At 34.7% G+C, this 17647-nt stretch overlaps 1 protein-coding gene and 1 pseudogene across 1 annotated transcript; one reads left to right on the top strand and one right to left on the bottom strand.

The window, feature by feature from the left end:
• Nucleotides 1–1916: 1916 nt before the first annotated feature.
• LOC124844012 (uncharacterized) lies at nucleotides 1917–5034 on the bottom strand. The gene is made up of 7 exons (XM_047320863.2): nucleotides 4888–5034; nucleotides 4515–4637; nucleotides 3592–3705; nucleotides 3201–3479; nucleotides 2977–3090; nucleotides 2243–2315; nucleotides 1917–2154 (listed from the first exon to the last, which is right to left on the bottom strand). The coding sequence occupies exons 2-7, from the start codon at nucleotides 4575–4577 to the stop codon at nucleotides 2117–2119; spliced, it is 681 nt and encodes a 226-aa protein (XP_047176819.2). The 5' UTR covers nucleotides 4578–4637; nucleotides 4888–5034; the 3' UTR covers nucleotides 1917–2116.
• Nucleotides 5035–5836: 802 nt separating this feature from the next.
• On the top strand, nucleotides 5837–8183 carry LOC124844013 (pentatricopeptide repeat-containing protein At3g62890 pseudogene; annotated as a pseudogene).
• The last annotated feature ends 9464 nt before the right edge of the window (nucleotides 8184–17647 follow it).

The following is a 17647-nucleotide window of genomic DNA, read 5'->3' on the forward strand; positions in this document are numbered from 1 at the left end:
AATTCGAGTGTCATTAAATAAAAATAGAAAGTTAAACATCATGTAAGGATAAAGTCATATAAGTTTATTGTATTTAAAATTTTGAGTTAAAAATGATATTAATCTTTTATACATGGATTAAACTCATATTTCATTAATACGTATCTTCCAAAAATATATTTTAAAAGATCCATGATACCATGTGCTTTGTGGAATACAGCCACGTACTTGCACATGTAAATTGTAAGATTTCCATACCAAACTTTTGTTAAAAGAAAATGTGAGTCTAAGTATCATTAGATAAAAAATGAGAAAATTAAACACATGTAATAAAGATTGAACATCTATAAATTTATTATTTTTAAAATTTTGGATGAAAAGTGATATTTGTTTGAAGTCCCAAGTCAACTAGAAATAAGGTCAATTTATAATATATAAATGTACTAATATCTAGTCTCATGCTCGAGATGATATATATACTTTACTTAAATTTAAAGTTCACTTTTTAACAATATTAATTTTTTAATGTATGAGTAGAACTCATTTTTTATTGGTATTGTATCCTTCGAAAACATTTCTTAAAAAATATATCATAATCAAAGGTCTTTCTTAGTAATTTAGATAGATTCATGCATTGAAAATTTTCTTTACGGTCACACAAAGTCTCTTATGAATATGAATTTGAACAGTAATGTATTCTAAAAGGGTTTGCAACTTTATTATAATAAAACTTGTATGAAAATGTCTAATAAAAAAATTACTTTTATTGAATATTGATGGATAAAAAATTTAACGTGTTCGAATACAAAATTATTTTCAAATCGATATGTGCTAAAAGGGATTCATTCTGCATGATTTCCAACAATACACTTTATATAAGAGAGCTTAACATTGATAATATGATGAAGGTTAACTCGTCCCATACTTTCGTTATATGGTTTGTAACAAATATGTAGAAAAAGATAATCAGAACTATTTAAGGAATTTAACCCTTTCAATAAATAAATTTTCATGTTCAGACCAGACAATGCAGTTTTGGTCCTATATTTAAGAAAAATAAAGTTATGAATCAATAATCATCACAAACCATATTGAAACATAATGTGCCTAGGACATCCTATTATTTGTGTAGCATTATGCTTTTCATGATTTCATATTGTAATGAGGAGTTTTAGAAAGTACTAGATTGACAATGTTGGTTGGTAAAGGAGGTTATAGGAGCGTGTCAACAGACAACAGGTGTTATGGAAGTGCGTATCACTGTCAATCGTATTTAAATCTGATGTTTGCTGATACCAAATTTCAGTAAATATCCAGAGAGTTAGATGTTATTAGCCCTTCAAGGTTTTAGGTTAGTTTCTTGAAAAAGAAAAGGTAAATAATATAATACGATAAGAAGAGGATAAAAAAGTATTATATTTTTTTTAATATTATAAAGACCTAAAATAAACAATACTCATTATAAAAGGTTAACCGTTATGAATACTAACCAATGAAGTTGGTATGAGAGAAACTTATTTTCAAATAAGTGTTATGTACAAATTATTCAAACTTTAATTTTGATCCATTATTGATAACAATTAGAATCACTTTAAAAGTTTAATTTTAGATTTATCTGTAACACCAAATTGAGATTTGCATCATTACCTTTTTCATCCGACTAGATATTTACTTTTGCGACTGAGGCAGAACAATTCTAATACGTGTGATTGAACTACATATGTTGTTTGGCTTTAGTCTTCATGAACTTGGTTTTTGGACATAAACTTGGTACCACTCTGTAGAGTTTCATCGAATCAAATATTTAACACATACTATTTAATTAGCTACAAATGTTTTGGGTCAACATTTAAGCATAGTGGCAATCGAATTTTTTTCTCCTCAAAATAAGATTGGGTGTTCTAGAAAGCTGTTAAAAAAAGTATAACAATGGAATCTACATGCAACAAAAAAAAACTATTTTATGTAGATTAAATGGCAACCACAAGTTTAAACGGCATCACATTTTTTATAAACTGTAGAAGATAAGCACACTACAAAAATACAAATAGAGAGAGAATGTGAAGATAAACTACATTAATAACATCCTTAGTTGTCGTTTTTATATCTCAATAAAGAAACGAAATTTGAGACAGATTCATCCAACCATGGTCCTCTTCCGCCCTCTTTGTCGCACTGCAAGTTGTGAAAATTATGGAAGTAAGAAGCACGTATTGAAGAAAAAGTGTAAAAGTTGAAGAAAGTAGAAGAGGGAGGGTATAACCTTGTGCTAGCTTGTTTAATGTGGATGACCACTGTTTTGACGACTTCCTGTATGCAGCAAGAATTTGATCCATCTGTTCAGACAAAATCCAATGTTCAAAATTGTTAGTCAATTGATTTCTTGTTTATAATCATACCTTCTGTTTGACTAAGCAGAAAACATATTATAGAAAAAGGCTTCGGTTTCTGTTTGCGGAATGTGAAGTTAGATGACATGGATCCATAGGGTGGTGAAGTAAATCTCAGCTTCTTTGACACAAAAGGAAGTGCTATTGTTGGTCAATGAGAAGTTCATTTGTGAGATAAAGAGTTCATCCTATTCAATGCTTTGTTTCTTTAGCACAAACATTGCCCAAATCAACTTTAGTGCATACACTAGAAAGTCCTGATTGTAAACAGTTGAAAACAGGAATAGGAAATTGGGCAAAAAACTTATCACAAGCATGGCAGACCTCTCACATTGACAGCTTTAATTAAGTATTAACACAAGAGCATGTTTATGAAAATTAAGATGTAAATTGTAACGCTTTAATCTAGGTGTACTAAAGCTAGTTTCAACAGAAGATTTTTAGTAAAACGTACCCCAAATTATGTTTTATGCTACTTTTAGCACTAACTATGTGGAGTGCCCCTCTAATTCAAATTCTTAGAACTGAAAAATAAAACCGTCTTCATCTCCTTAATTTTCTATTTTCTATGGCATCACAGTTAAGGGGAAACGAAAAGTTGGCTTACCACATTCCCACATGATGAATGCATTGAGATAAGAGATCTTTCCAGAACATACAAATCAACAGCTTTATCTTCTGGAAGAGTTGAAGTGAAGCTCAAACCAAAATCAATAAGAACCTATGTAAAATACACTTGAATTCTGTAACAACCATTGACAATATTTTTCATGTTGCATAGCATTAATGGGTAATTGGATATTACAGGACCTAAGACATGAATGGACTCACCAACTGCTTGGTATCACTCTTCAACAACATGTTTGATGTTGTTAAATCACCATGAATAAGACCACCATCATGTAACTTCCCAATTGCTTCACCAATTTGGGATGCTATATTGTCCAGCCACTCTTTATCAGTCCCACGTGACCCGATTTCAAGGAACACATCTTTGACTGAAGAGCCAGTAACATATTCAAATGTTAAAGTGTGCAACACGTGATCCACAGCATACAGCACAGGAGTACAAACACCAAGTCGCCTTGCTTTGGTCATGCACCTAGCCTCCTGCTCAAAAAAATCAATTGGTGAAATAAAACATTCAAGAAATAAAACAATGCACAGCTTAATATACAGAGCTTCAGTGTAAAACAAATAACACAAATTGTCTAAATCTAACCGCATTTAAGCGCTTGAGGGTCAATTTTGAATCCAAAGCTGGATGCCTGTACTTCTTTGAGAAGCGTTCCTTGACAACGGATTTCCTTCCCACAAAAGAAGACTCAAAAACCCTCTACAAAAAGGAACGCAAAAGGCCATAATTTAGTCAGTGCTATTTCACAAAAAAGAATCATCCAAAGCAGTGGGTTGAAGAACTACCCCAACAACAAATAAAAACCTTATCCTACTGGGTAAGATTAACTATATGGATCTCACAATGCTGATGGAGTCAATTGCTAGGAATTTCCTCTAAGCTTGAATTGAAACTTTTAGAGGAAGAGCATTCCATAGTATCCTCACCAACAACATCCCACCTCATACTATGAAGAACAAAGTAACCTCATTAACAACATATCAAAAGGTACTCTCATTATTTTTCCACTGAACCAAACAACTGGAAAGAGAAAAATGAAACTTTCTCTGACCTGTGAGGATATAACCGTGGAAGAAGGCATATAATTTTTTTTTTCTCTTGGCTCTTCACTTGGATGGCCTTCTTGGTGAATGCATGAATGTGTTTAGTGTTTAGTCTAAACTGGAGAGTTGTATAACCTACCAGCTATATTTGGTTCAATGCAGAAATAACGAGAGTACCTTTAGGATGTTTTCGGTGAGGCTACTTTTATCTATCAAAAACTTCATTCTCAGGGAATTAATTCATCCGGGTCCTTCTTGCTACCAATTGTTACCAATTTCCTCTAAAATTAAAACTTTACACCCTCAAAGGGCAGAAAACCAGAAATCAATTGCTACCAAACAATACAATGGAGTGATTGTACATACAAGGTGAGTGCACCAGTAAAAAAACAATAAAAGATAGAAATTTTACATCAAGGCTAGGTGTTAATTAATTCTACAAATCCAGGATGTGATTACACTTACAGCCTCAGCTCCTTGTTTGAGCAGAATGAGTGAAGTATCTCTTGAGTCAGCTTCAGTCTCCATATATTCAACTCTTAAGCAGTGAAATTCCTGGTGTTTTCAACTCTCTTCAGCAACAACTATCTGCTCAAAAACGAAAAGGGAAAAAAGATTACACAGGGGAAAAATAAAGAAGACAAAAGAAAATAAAAACATGTAACTGTAGATATTGATTCTAGTATGAATTGGAATTGAGTAAATCTAGTAATTTCGAATACAATTAATCGAGAAGTTAACGGAATATAGTAAACAACAATTGCAATGATATCATGCAGTAATTGGCATCAATTGAAAGAAGAAGTTAATTGCAGCCACCACAAGTTCAGGAACAAACCTTACGAGTGCCACAGTTAGGGTAACAGAACTGAACAAATAAAACGAGACGTTTTGCGCCATTTTTTTAATGTACAATATCCACTTCAAACAAAATCCGGTCCGGTCTGCAGGCTAACCGGGTTGGACGGTTCGTTGAAAAAAAGTTCAAAGATGCAAGATTTTCGGAGATTTAAAATTCTAGAAAAACAATTCAGAGGATTTAAAATTCTTAAAAAAATGTGTTTCTACGATAAAAAGCCTTTGAAAAACATATCACATATCTTTATTTAGTTTCGTTCACACCGAAAATAGAAGAAATTTTCATTAAAATAAGTTTATAATAAATTCTATTTATAACATTTTATGAACTTTATAAATCTAACTTTATAAGTTAAGGTCTATATCTTATTTATATACATTATAATTTACTTATATTAAAATGTGAAGTATTTATAGTCATCTAAAATTTATATATATTTTTCAAATTCTTATCAAAATAAGAGGTAGTTTTGGATTGGGTAAGATTGTTTAACTTTTGCAGTATACAAAATTTCTAATATATATTTAAAAATAAAGACCCACTTTTATCGGAACTTTTCATATGGGAAAAATTAAATTTATGTAGTTTTCATTTTTATTATTAATATGATGGTTTGATGAACACATGATGAGCCACTGTAGTGATTTTTAAAAACTAAAATTAAATGAATAGGCTTGTCCTTGTTTTGCTTTCTTATGTGATTGAATAAAAATATAAACTAATTGAACTTGTCCAACAGTTGTAGCTGAGACTGTCTATATTCCAAGCAAACAGATATGATCCAACTTTGATTAAATCATAATAATATACATGAGGTAAGGGTTTCAATGTTTAGAAAATCAAATACATTTTCATACTTACAGAAGGGGTTTCACCCTGTACCTCCAAGGACTTCACCCTACATCTTTAAGTTCCGCATTTACCTTCTGATTAATGAGATTTAGTAAAAATGAAATGAAAACCAACTTATTTAATAACTCGACCAGTTTTATAGTTACTTGTTTATGTATCCCTTCACATCTTCCTTTCACCTTTTTCATTTTGTGTTTTCTCGTGTGTAGTTTGTGGTCTGGTATTCCCTTCTTCCATTCTCATTGCATTGAAAGAGTTTTGAGAGAGATTTTTTGTTGGAAAAGTGTGGTGGAGGTATTGTTTGGTGCTGCAGTTTTCATGGTTGGCATTGGATTTGGATTTTTACTTGATCCAATGTTCATGTCCACTCCGATACACTCAACCTTATTAGAGAATGAAGCATAAGAGTGTTACCTATGTTACGGTAGAAGAACAAATCTGTTATGTTGAGAAATAAAACCAAACCCCTTCTTTCAAATTCTCAAGCTTCAATATTCCGTTATCTGGCACCACAACCTTCCCTGCCCCAAATCAAGCAAACCCATGCACACGTCGTCGTTTGGGGCCATGCTCGTCTCACCGTTCACCTTCTCTCTCTACTTTCTTTCTCCTCCACTGTTCCTTTCCCTCTCCGATACTCACTCTCTCTCTTCAGCTCAATTCCGTTCCCCACTGTATTTGCCTTCAACTCCCTCATCCGCTGCCACGCCAAAGCCAACTCGTCGCCGTCTCTCTCTCTTTCTCTGTACTCCGCAATGCGACGCCGTTTTCTCAACCCCAATCAGCACACCTTCACCTTCCTGCTCCATGCCTGCTCCAAGAACTTAAAAATCAAGGTAAACAACAACAGGTTGGGTGTTCAAGTTCATGTGCACGTGATCAAGCTCGGTTATGCTTGCCACGTGTTTGTCCGGAACTCTCTGATTCACTTCTATTTCGAGTGTGGTGATGCTGATTCTTCCCAGAGAGTGTTTGAGGAAGATGCCCTTTGCAGCGACGTGGTCACGTGGAACTCCATGCTGGCTGGTGCAGTGAGAAATGGGGATGTTCGGGTTGCGGAGAAGATGTTTGGTGAAATGCCTGAAAGGGATGTTGTTTCTTGGAGTACTATGATAATGGGGTATGTTCAAAATGGACTTTTTGAAGATGGGTTGGAGTGTTTTAGAGACATGAGGAAGAAGAGAGTGAGACCAAATGAAGCTATATTGGTTACCTTGCTTTCGGTTTCGGCTCAGTTGGGTTTGCTTTGTTATGGGAGATTCATTCATTCCACCATTGAGGCAATGAGATTTTCAATGACGGTTCATATAGGGACTGCTTTGGTAGACATGTATGCAAAGTGTGGTTGTATTGAAAAGGCGAGAATCTTGTTTGATGGGATGGTGAAGAAGGATGTGTGGACGTGGAATGTTATGATCTGCGGTCTTGCTTCGCATGATTTCGCCAAGGAGGCGCTCGCACTATTTGACAGGTTCATTGATGAAGGCTTTCTTCCTGTGAATGTGACATTTGTGGGTGTACTTAATGCTTGTAGTAGGGCTGGTCTGGTTGGTGAAGGGAAGCATTATTTTAAGTTGATGGTAGATGGTTATGGCATTCAGCCCGAGATGGAGCACTATGGGTGCATGGTTGATCTCCTTGCTCGTGCCGGTTTAGTTGATGAGGCAGTTAAGTTGATTGAGGGAATGGCAATTACGCCTGATCCTGTGATGTGGGCGACGCTGCTTGATGCATGTAAGCTTCATGGATATGTGGAAATGGGGGAGAAGATTGGGAATAAGTTGATAGAGTTGGACCCAACCCATGACGGGCATTATGTGCAGTTAGCTGGAATATATGCGAAAGAGAGAAAGTGGGAGGATGTAGTTAGAATTCGGGAATTATTGAGTGAGAGAATTGTCGGCAAAGTTGCTGGTTGGAGTTTGGTTGAACTGCAGGGTAGAGTTCATCGCTTTGTTGCTGGGGATAGAGAGCATGAATGTTCTTCAGATATTTACAAAATGCTTGAAACAATTGGACTGAGGATAACTGAAGCAGGTTTACTAACTGAAACGTTTTGACTGTGGTGCGTAATATAGGAGGAGAATACAAGTAACGAACATGCAATTAAAGATCACAGTGAAAAGTTATGAATTACTCTAGGCTTTTGGTAACGGCATTTCGTGATCACATCAGAAATGTGGAGGATTTTAGAGTTTAAGAGGAGTGTCACTAGTAATCAAGATTGTGTTTGACAGACAGAGAGATACAGATAATAGTTAGGGATGTTTCACCATTCAACAAAAGGATATATATTCCCTTGGTAGGGTGTGTTTAGAAATCCGTTGCTAACTGTTGATTGGTTTGTATTGAACGTGGGTTTAGTTGGATGGAACTGATATGCAAGCACACTCTTAATTATGGATAGGCTATTTTTATAATAACATTTTTTTTCTTCAAAGTTTGTGTTTCCCTACAAAATTTAATTAATTTCCTCATTGCAGGAGTTTAATAGAGATGAACAACAACAGCAAAATGAACAAATGAAAACAAGGGGGAAGAAAATGGAAAATGAAAGCCCATATTCTTCCTGGATTCCTCCATTCAACTGCACATCAATAGGATATCTCCTCACTCTCATGTCCAGACTAGCACCAATTACCAAACGTTTTAGATATGATTTTCTACATCAATTTCAGACGTGATCATCAGAAATTCATAGTTAGAGATCCATATAATCTTGATTCTTTTATCATCAAAGGGGTTTCCTAACCTGTTGTAATTCTAGCTTTTACGTTTTCCGTATCAGAATGCTATCCAAACTCACTCAAACCAGCATGCAACTATTCACCCATCTCAAGCCCTTACTTTTTTTTTCCATGGCCTAAATAAAATTTAAGGAATAAAAAGGAGTAGCAGTAGATGACTCAGTTGACAGCTGATAGCATCAATTGACAGAAGTAATGACTCATTATAGATAAGGGTTGTGTATCCGTAAAGAAATGTGAAACATTTTACTTTTACAAGATGAAAGATTTATGTGAGTAGGGATATTGTTGGCAGAAGAGGATGATACAGAAGATACTACCTATTTGTTTACTTATTTACCTTTCCATCCAAAATTCTGTAACACATGCAGCAGGGGTAGAAGGGTCTAATGAAAATACAACTCAGCAGGGAATAAGGAGGGGCACAAGAAACAGACTAACTAACTCCAGGCTGGATGACTTTTATTGGTCTAGGACCTAATCCATATAATTCGTGGGTGAAAGGGAGAAAGGGTGGGGAATTCTGTTATCCTTTGCTGCATCCTTTCTGTGCAAATTCTCTGTTTTGGTTTACGTGTATTTTGTTCTGACCTCTTAAGGGAATTATTCCAAACATTCTCTTCGTTCCTTACTGGAATCTTAATAATACTAGTATTCAGAGCATTATTTCATTGCCTATTTTACGTTGAGTGCAGTGTTCAATTTTTTACTATTCCAGAAATTATCAGTACTGTTACATTGGTGCTTTCATTGCGATGGCAGAGAATACGCGTTTGAAAGACCTCAGTGCTGATGTCAAGCGGATCCTTGAAATTATGGAAACACGGGATCGTGAAAATGCTACCCGATTCGAGACTTTGGAGTCTGCAGTGGATACCTTATTGCAGAATAAAGCTGCAAACCCTTCCCCTCCGTTTCAGGTGCGCTCCGTCAAGCTCGACTTTCCGCGCTTTGATGGGTCAGATGTCTTACAATGGATATTCAAGGTAGAGCAATTTTTCTCCTATTATAACACTCCAGATGATCAACGCTTAACTATTGCTGCAATACATTTGGACAAGGATGTGGTTCCCTGGTATCAAATGATGACGCGTCATGAGTCATTTCACTCCTGGGTTGCTTTCACTCGAGCGTTGGAGTTGGAATTTGGTCCCTCTCCCTATGAGTGTTCCAGATCCCATCTCTTTAAGTTAACCCAAACAGCTTCTGTGCATGAATATTATGATCAATTTACTGCTCTGGCTAACCGTGTGCAAGGTGTCACCGTTGAAGCTTTGTTAGATTGTTTTATCGGAGGGTTAAAACCGGACATTCGACGGGATGTGATTGCTCAATCTCCATCAACCTTGATTCGCTTTGTTTCATTGGCCAAGTTGTATGAAGAGAAGTACATGAACAAACCCAAACACTATCAGCCCTATACAGCAGCCAAAACACCAACCCCAAACACCAGCCTACCTATCACCCAAACCATTAAATCCACTAATTTACCACCCTTGCTTCCAAATCCCACTACAGCTTCCACCACAATCCGAAATACCCATATCAAAAGAATAACCCCTGCTGAGATGCAACTGCGACGAGAAAAAGGACTCTGCTATACGTGTGAGGAGAAGTTTTCTCCAACCCATAGGTGTCCCAATAGGCAATATTTATTGCTTCAATTACAAGAGGACGATTCTACAGAATTACCCCCTGAACCCCCGGATATTGAGCAGAGCGGTGAACTAAATTTGTTACAAGAGCACCACTTATCTTATAGTGCTTTAAAAGGAGCTTCTGGAGTGGGTACCATGAAATTTCAAGGTTTTATTAATTGCATCACATTCCAAGTTTTACTCGACAGTGGGTCGAGTGATAATTTTTTGCAGCCCAGAATAGCTCACTGTTTGAAGTTGCCTATTAAACCCATCTCGAATTTTCAAGTTCTGGTGGGTAATGGCAATGCCTTAGTTGCGGAAGGCTTGGTCAAGGATTTGGAAGTTCGAATTCAAGGTCATTCCTTGACGTTACCAGTGTACTTATTACCTGTTACGAGGGCTGATTTAGTGTTAGGGGCTGCATGGTTAGCTACCTTGGGTCCTCATATTTCAGATTACAGTACTCTTACCTTGAAGTTTTATTTGGGCAATCAATTTGTAACATTGCATGGAGAGCAACCAACCTTACCTATACAAGCTCAATATCATCATCTCAAACGCATGCATCATACACATGCCATAGATGAGCTTTTTACCTTGCAATTCCAACATTTCAACTATTCCCCAGACCAACAGCTCGAATTACCCTCGAAAATGCCATCTGATTTGGTGATGTTGCTAAATACCTATAAGGTGGTGTTTTCAGTACCTTCGGGGTTGCCTCCTAATCGCTCCCAGAATCATACTATTCCCTTACTACAGGGCTCCGAGCCAGTGAAAGTTAGGCCATACAGGTACCCACACAGCCAGAAACAACAAATAGAGATAATGGTCCAACAAATGTTAAAAGACGGGCTTATTCTTCCAAGTACTAGTCCTTTCTCCTCCCCTATTATTCTTGTTAAGAAGAAAGATGGAACTTGGCGTTTCTGCACAGATTATAGGGCCTTGAACGCTATCACGATTAAGGATAGTTTCCCTATTCCAACCGTTGATGAACTCATTGATGAGTTACATGGAGCTCTTTTCTTTTCCAAATTGGATTTGCGATCTGGTTACCACCAGATTTTGGTCAAGGAAGAGGATAGGTTCAAAACTGCTTTTAGAACCCATCAAGGTCATTATGAGTGGACTGTCATGCCATTTGGTCTCACCAATGCACCTGCCACATTCCAAAGCTTGATGAACGAAATTTTCCAAGGCTTATTGAGAAAATTTGTCCTGGTGTTTTTTGATGACATATTAGTCTACAACCCTTCTTGGTCTGCTCATTTACTACATCTTGAGGTTGTTTTGCAGAAACTACAGCAGCATAAACTCTTTGCCAAATTCTCCAAATGTTCTTTTGGCCTTCGACAAGTAGACTATTTAGGCCATATTGTTTCCGGCCTAGGGGTGGCAATGGATAAATGTAAAGTACAAGCTGTGTTGGATTGGCCATGTCCAATGAACTTGAAGCAGTTGAGAGGCTTTCTCGGCCTTACAGGCTATTATTGCCGCTTCATCAAGCAATATGCAGTAGTAGCTGCTCCTCTCACCAACCTATTAAGAAAAGACAATTTTCAGTGGAGTGCTTCAGCTTCTGCAGCCTTTGAGAGTTTAAAATTGGCAATCACTCAGGCCCCTGTTTTGGCTTTACCTGATTTTTCTAAACCTTTTGTTTTAGAAACAGATGCTTCAGGAGTGGGTATTGGGGCAGTCCTCAGCCAAGAGCATCATCCGATTGCTTTCTTCTCTAAGAAACTCTCTGCTGCAATGCAAAATCAATCTACATATACTCGGGAATTTTATGTTATTACCGAAGCTATTGCCAAGTTTCGTCATTATCTATTGGGGCATCAATTTGTGATCCGAACAGATCAAAAAAGCTTGAAAAGCTTAACTGAGCAGGCTATTCAGACCCCAGAACAACAAAAGTGGCTGCACAAATTATTGGGGTATGACTTTACCATTGAATATAAACCAGGGAAAGATAATATTGCTGTAGATTCTCTTTATAGATCATATTTCATGGCTTGGTCTCAGCCTACCTTACAAATTTTGCCGGCATTAAGGGAAGCTATTTCTCAAGATATTCACCTCAAGGCTGTTCTCGACTTGTGTTTACTTCATAAGCCTCCACATCCAAATTATTCTGTACATGATAACTTGCTTTTCTGGAAGGGTCGCTTGATTATCCCTAAGTCTCATGCTCTGATTCAGCAGCTTTTACACGAATTCCATAGTTCTTTGATTAGGGGACATGCTGGTTTTACCAGAACTTTAGCCAGAATTTCTGCCCAGTTTTATTGGAAAGGTATGCACAAAGATATCCAGCAGTTTGTTCAAACTTGCTTAGTTTGTCAACAAGCAAAAACCGCTCACACCCTACCCGCAGGCTTATTACAACCTCTTCCAATTCCAGAACAGATTTGGGATGATATTGCTATGGATTTTATCACAGGTCTACCTTCTTCCAATGGCTTTACAATCATATTCGTAGTCATTGACAGATTATCCAAGTATGGCCATTTTTCCCCATTAAAGACTGATTACTCTAGCAAGTCAGTAGCAGAGGTTTTTGTTAAAACGGTGGTAAAACTGCACGGAATTCCTAAGACCATTGTGTCGGATAGGGATAAGGTCTTTCTTAGTCATTTTTGGCAGCAATTATTCAAGTTAAGTGGTACTTCTTTGCACATGTCCACTGCCTATCACCCACAGTCCGATGGCCAATCGGAATCTTTGAATAAATGCTTGGAAATGTATTTGAGATGTTTCACTTATGACTCTCCTAAAGATTGGGCTCGATTATTGCCTTGGGCAGAATATTGGTATAACACTTCTTATCATCATAGTTGTGGCATGACTCCCTTTAAGATTGTCTATGGCAGGGATCCTCCTACTTTGGTAAAATACACCTTTAATCATCATGACTCCCCCTCAGTTCAGGAACAACTACTGCACCGTGATCTGACACTTAACAAATTGAAATTGAACCTCCACAAAGCTCAACAGTACATGAAGAAGCATGCGGACAAGAAAAGGAAGTTCGTGGAATTGCAAATAGGTGACTTGGTTTTTGTCAAGCTGCAGCCCTATCGACAACACTCTGTTGCCCTCCGTAAAAATCAGAAACTGAGTATGAGATTCTTTGGCCCTTTTCCTGTTATCCAACGCATTGGACAGGTTGCTTATAAATTATTGCTACCACCAACAACAAAAATCCACCCAGTATTTCATTCTTCCCAATTGAAACTTTGTAAAGGGGATCCTTCTCAGTCTTATGTGCCACTACCTATCACTCATACTGAATTACCACCTGTTATTCAGCCTGCTGCGATTTTGCAATCAAGGCTCATCTTAAGAGGCTCACACCAAATTCCACAGCATTTGGTACAGTGGGAAGGCGTAGATATTGATAATGCCACTTGGGAGGATCAATCCACCTTACAGCAAACTTTTCCTAACTTCAACCTTGAGGACAAGGTTGGTCTTAATGGGGGTGGAATTGTAACACATGCAGCAGGGGTAGAAGGGTCTAATGAAAATACAACTCAGCAGGGGATAAGGAGGGGCACAAGAAACAGACTAACTAACTCCAGGCTGGATGACTTTTATTGGTCTAGGACCTAATCCATATAATTCGTGGGTGAAAGGGAGAAAGGGTGGGGAATTCTGTTGTCCTTTGCTGCATCCTTTCTGTGCAAATTCTCTGTTTTGGTTTACGTGTATTTTGTTCTGACCTCTTAAGGGAATTATTCCAAACATTCTCTTCGTTCCTTACTGGAATCTTAATAATACTAGTATTCAGAGCATTATTTCATTGCCTATTTTACGTTGAGTGCAGTGTTCAATTTTTTTACTGTTCCAGAAATTATCAGTACTGTTATATCAGTACTGTTACAAATTCATTAAACCACACGTTATTAGGAGAATCCACAATTTCTTGTATAATCCTTTTCATTTTTACTACTAATGACGGAAGGGGTGCTATGACCTCCAAATCTTTTTAAAAAATTTTAAATTTATATAAAGAATTTTTTAAAGTTTTCTTAAATTTTCAAATTATATGTAACATGCATATTAGGAACTGACAAAAATTAAATTAAGCACTTCTTATTTCTTTTATAAAACACAATATTTAATGCTAAAAAATAATAAAATATATTAAAAAATAAAAATATTTATTAAAATATTGTTTTATTTATTTTCTATTATCAAATATAATATGAAAAACGATTAAGAAAAAACTAACAAAAGATAAAAACAATACAAATTCAACTTATTTATATATTTCGAAACATAGTATTAATAATTCAATTATTTAATTAAAGAAGTATTCAAGTACTAATTTCTTAGAATATAATTTAAGAAAACATATTTAAATATGAACATATTCAATTAGTAAAACAGATAAATTAGAAAAATTTATTTAAAGTAAGGTCGATATTAAATATAACTTCAAAAACTATAAATTTTAAGTGTATTATTATAGTTCTACCAAAATGATTGATGAACATGCACCACTCTCCCTCGTTCTTGTTCTTCTGTTTCTTGATTGCGGTGATGTTATGATGGTGGATTTAATTGAATTAATGCAGTGCCTTTTTTTTTTCTTTTTCCAATGAGCATGTAGTGAAAGAATTTCTTATTAATATAACTCATTTGGTTAAGTAGAATGAATGATTTGTTGTAAACTTCTTACATGCAATAATCTTTATGGACAAATAAAAAATATAACAATAATGAAGCTTTTACTTCACATTTCATAAATGTAGTTTAACATTTATACTGATCTTAGTGGATTTCACTACTGAAAAAACAATCCTTGTAAAAAGAATTACTCCCTGATATTTAAAAATAAATAAATAAATTTGGAGTTTAGCTTTTTGTAAAAATTAATCTAGAATGTCTCTTTTGTTAATTATTTTTTTAGAAAACTACCCATTTTTTATAGTACAATAATTCAATAAACCGTAAGCAAAATACTTTACTCCCTCCATAACTTGTTAGTATCATTTTTTTTAGTTCAACACAAATAATTTTTTTTTGCCTATAATAACTTTGCTTTTGACTAAAAGTTTAATTAATCTATACATTTTCAGGTACTGTTATTTATTGTAAAGTATAAATGGAACAGGTATAATACAAAATTGAAAACTACTTTATGATATTGCGTTTGGTTTGTGTATGAAAAGCATAAAAACGGTTAATTAAAAAGGAAAACAGTTTAATTTTTTTTTTCAAAGTATATTTTTGTCTTGAATAAAAAATATTTTACAAATCTTACCTGATCACATATGCATAGTTGACAAAAAAAAAAGAATAACTAAAAATATATTAATGAAGGTAGAGATTGAAATAAATAAGATTAATAAAAATATTTTTAAAAAAGGAATAAAATTATATCTTGTTAATGTTAGAAATAACTTTAGAAAAAAATGATACTAACCAAATTGACTAATTTTATTAATCTTAATAAATTAGTTAAATGGTTGTTTATATTTAAAAAAATGGAGGAGAAATTGCATTTTGTGATATTTATCGACCATTGAAGGATTAAGTTTTTTTTTTATTGCACTTTTGTGATGACGTGAGGCATATACCTATTGTGATGTTGCATGCATTAGGGTTTTGTGTGGTTGAAAATTTTAGCTTCAATACTAAAGGAACCGTTATTATTAGTAACGCACATTATTGGACTCAAGTGGAAAGCTTTTCTTTCAAGTGATTTGGTTATATATAGCACTAAGCCCTTTTACTTTCAAACATCTTCGAAATTTTCCACCCTAAATGTTCACACCATATGAAACCGATTGGGTGACAAAACACTAGCCATTTATTTAGTTTGAAATAATATATATTCTTTTCTGTTTTTTCATTTAAAAGCTTACATAAATATTAAAGTAAAAGGTTTATTAATTATTTATTATATAAACTTCTAAAAATCTTTTTTTATATTCAATACTACAAATATTGAGCTTTGACGTTTGTTATTTTTGACAATTTGATGATAGTTCAAACTCTAACTTCATTTTGGAAGATGTCATTTTGATGTAGAAAGTTAAAAATAGGTGTAAGAAAACATTGTTCCTTTTCGCAACAGACGCTAATTTTTATTGAACGACATGAACATGCATCACTGAGGTCTTGTTCACTTGAGTGGATTTGAGGGAGAATAATTGAGGGGATTTGAGAGAATTTGAAAATAAATTTTTTTGTTGATTATTTGAATGAATTTGGAGGTAAATGAGATTGGATTTGGAAGTAAATTTTTTTAATCTGTCACGTCAATCAAATCCTACACTAATTCTCACAATCTTTACTTCCAAATTCATTCTCACTTACCTCCAAATTGACTCAAATAAACAACAAAAAAATTTATTTTCAAATCCTCTCAAATCCCCTCAATTACTCTCCCTCAAATCCCCTCAATTACTCTCCCTCAAATCCACTCAAGTGAACAAGGCCTGAGTGAAAGTTTTTGAGAATGAAAAGGGGAAAATTGATGTTTGTTATGACATTAATAAACGTCAATTGACGTAAGACCAAAAGGTAACAAAAGTGATGTATATCAATGTTGTAGGTTTTTTTATAAAAATAATTTATATATTTTTACAATTTTACTAAACTTGAAAAAGTAGAAAATCAACATAATTTGTAATATTTAATGTTTCCAAAACACATTTTAATGAACAAAATGAAGTAGTCAAAACTAAAAACTTAAGTAATTTATGTCTTAAAAAAAATCAATGGTTGCTACATGTTGGGTATGTCCTAACTTCATCGCTTCAAAAGGTACGCTATCCAATCTTGTTGTATCTTTTTTCTTATAGCCTTCGTTAATGGTGATGAATTCTTGAAGCGTTGCAAAAACAACACAACTTAATTATGTTTTTATTTTAATGTTTAAAGTTGAATGTGATTTGTAATATGTGAAAGATATGTATTTTTATCTCAGTCTAATCATCTCTAATTCCTGCTCGGATGATGGTTTTCATCCAAGACATGATATAGTAGTCACATTCCCATGAATTTACCAACTTGTTACACTGAACATGATAAATAAAATAATCATATATCTAGGTCATAAGTTGAGATACGAAAATTAATACCTTAATTATTAAGAGTTTCCACCTTTGGATACAATATTTACATTTCTTGTACTCTAGGCCTACACATAACTTTAATTACATTTAAATGCATTTTTCAATCAATGTTAAAGGTGATTTCGAGAAAGGAATTTTCGATGTCTTGTATACATAGTTTTCTAATCATACTTCAGTTGAAGATAACTAGTGTTTTCTTCAAAAATGGAATGCAAAACGATCTTTAACATTGTAACTACTAAAGTCTCCATATGTTGAGAAATCATTTATAGTGCAAAATAACATTGTATGCAAACAAAATGTTTCTTGAGAATATGAATTGAAGACCTCCACGCCTACTTCCTACAATTTTCAAATCATCGACTAAAGGTTTCAAGTTCACATCAATGTCATTTCCAAGTTGTCTAGG

This window comes from Vigna umbellata, chromosome 5 (genome assembly GCF_029865625.1).
Source record: "Vigna umbellata cultivar VRB3 chromosome 5, Vumbellata_1.0, whole genome shotgun sequence".
Taxonomy (NCBI): domain Eukaryota; kingdom Viridiplantae; phylum Streptophyta; class Magnoliopsida; order Fabales; family Fabaceae; genus Vigna; species Vigna umbellata.

Excerpts from the sequence above, each read along its gene's own strand:
- LOC124844012 (XM_047320863.2), bottom strand. The coding sequence starts at position 4,577 with ATGGAGACTGAAGCTGACTCAAGAGATACTTCACTCATTCTGCTCAAA. Across the intron at positions 3,706-4,514 it reads TCAAACAAGGAGCTGAGGCT|AGGGTTTTTGAGTCTTCTTT; the intron begins GTAAGTGTAATC and ends TCCTTTTTGTAG. Across the intron at positions 3,091-3,200 it reads AGAGTGATACCAAGCAGTTG|GTTCTTATTGATTTTGGTTT; the intron begins GTGAGTCCATTC and ends TATTTTACATAG.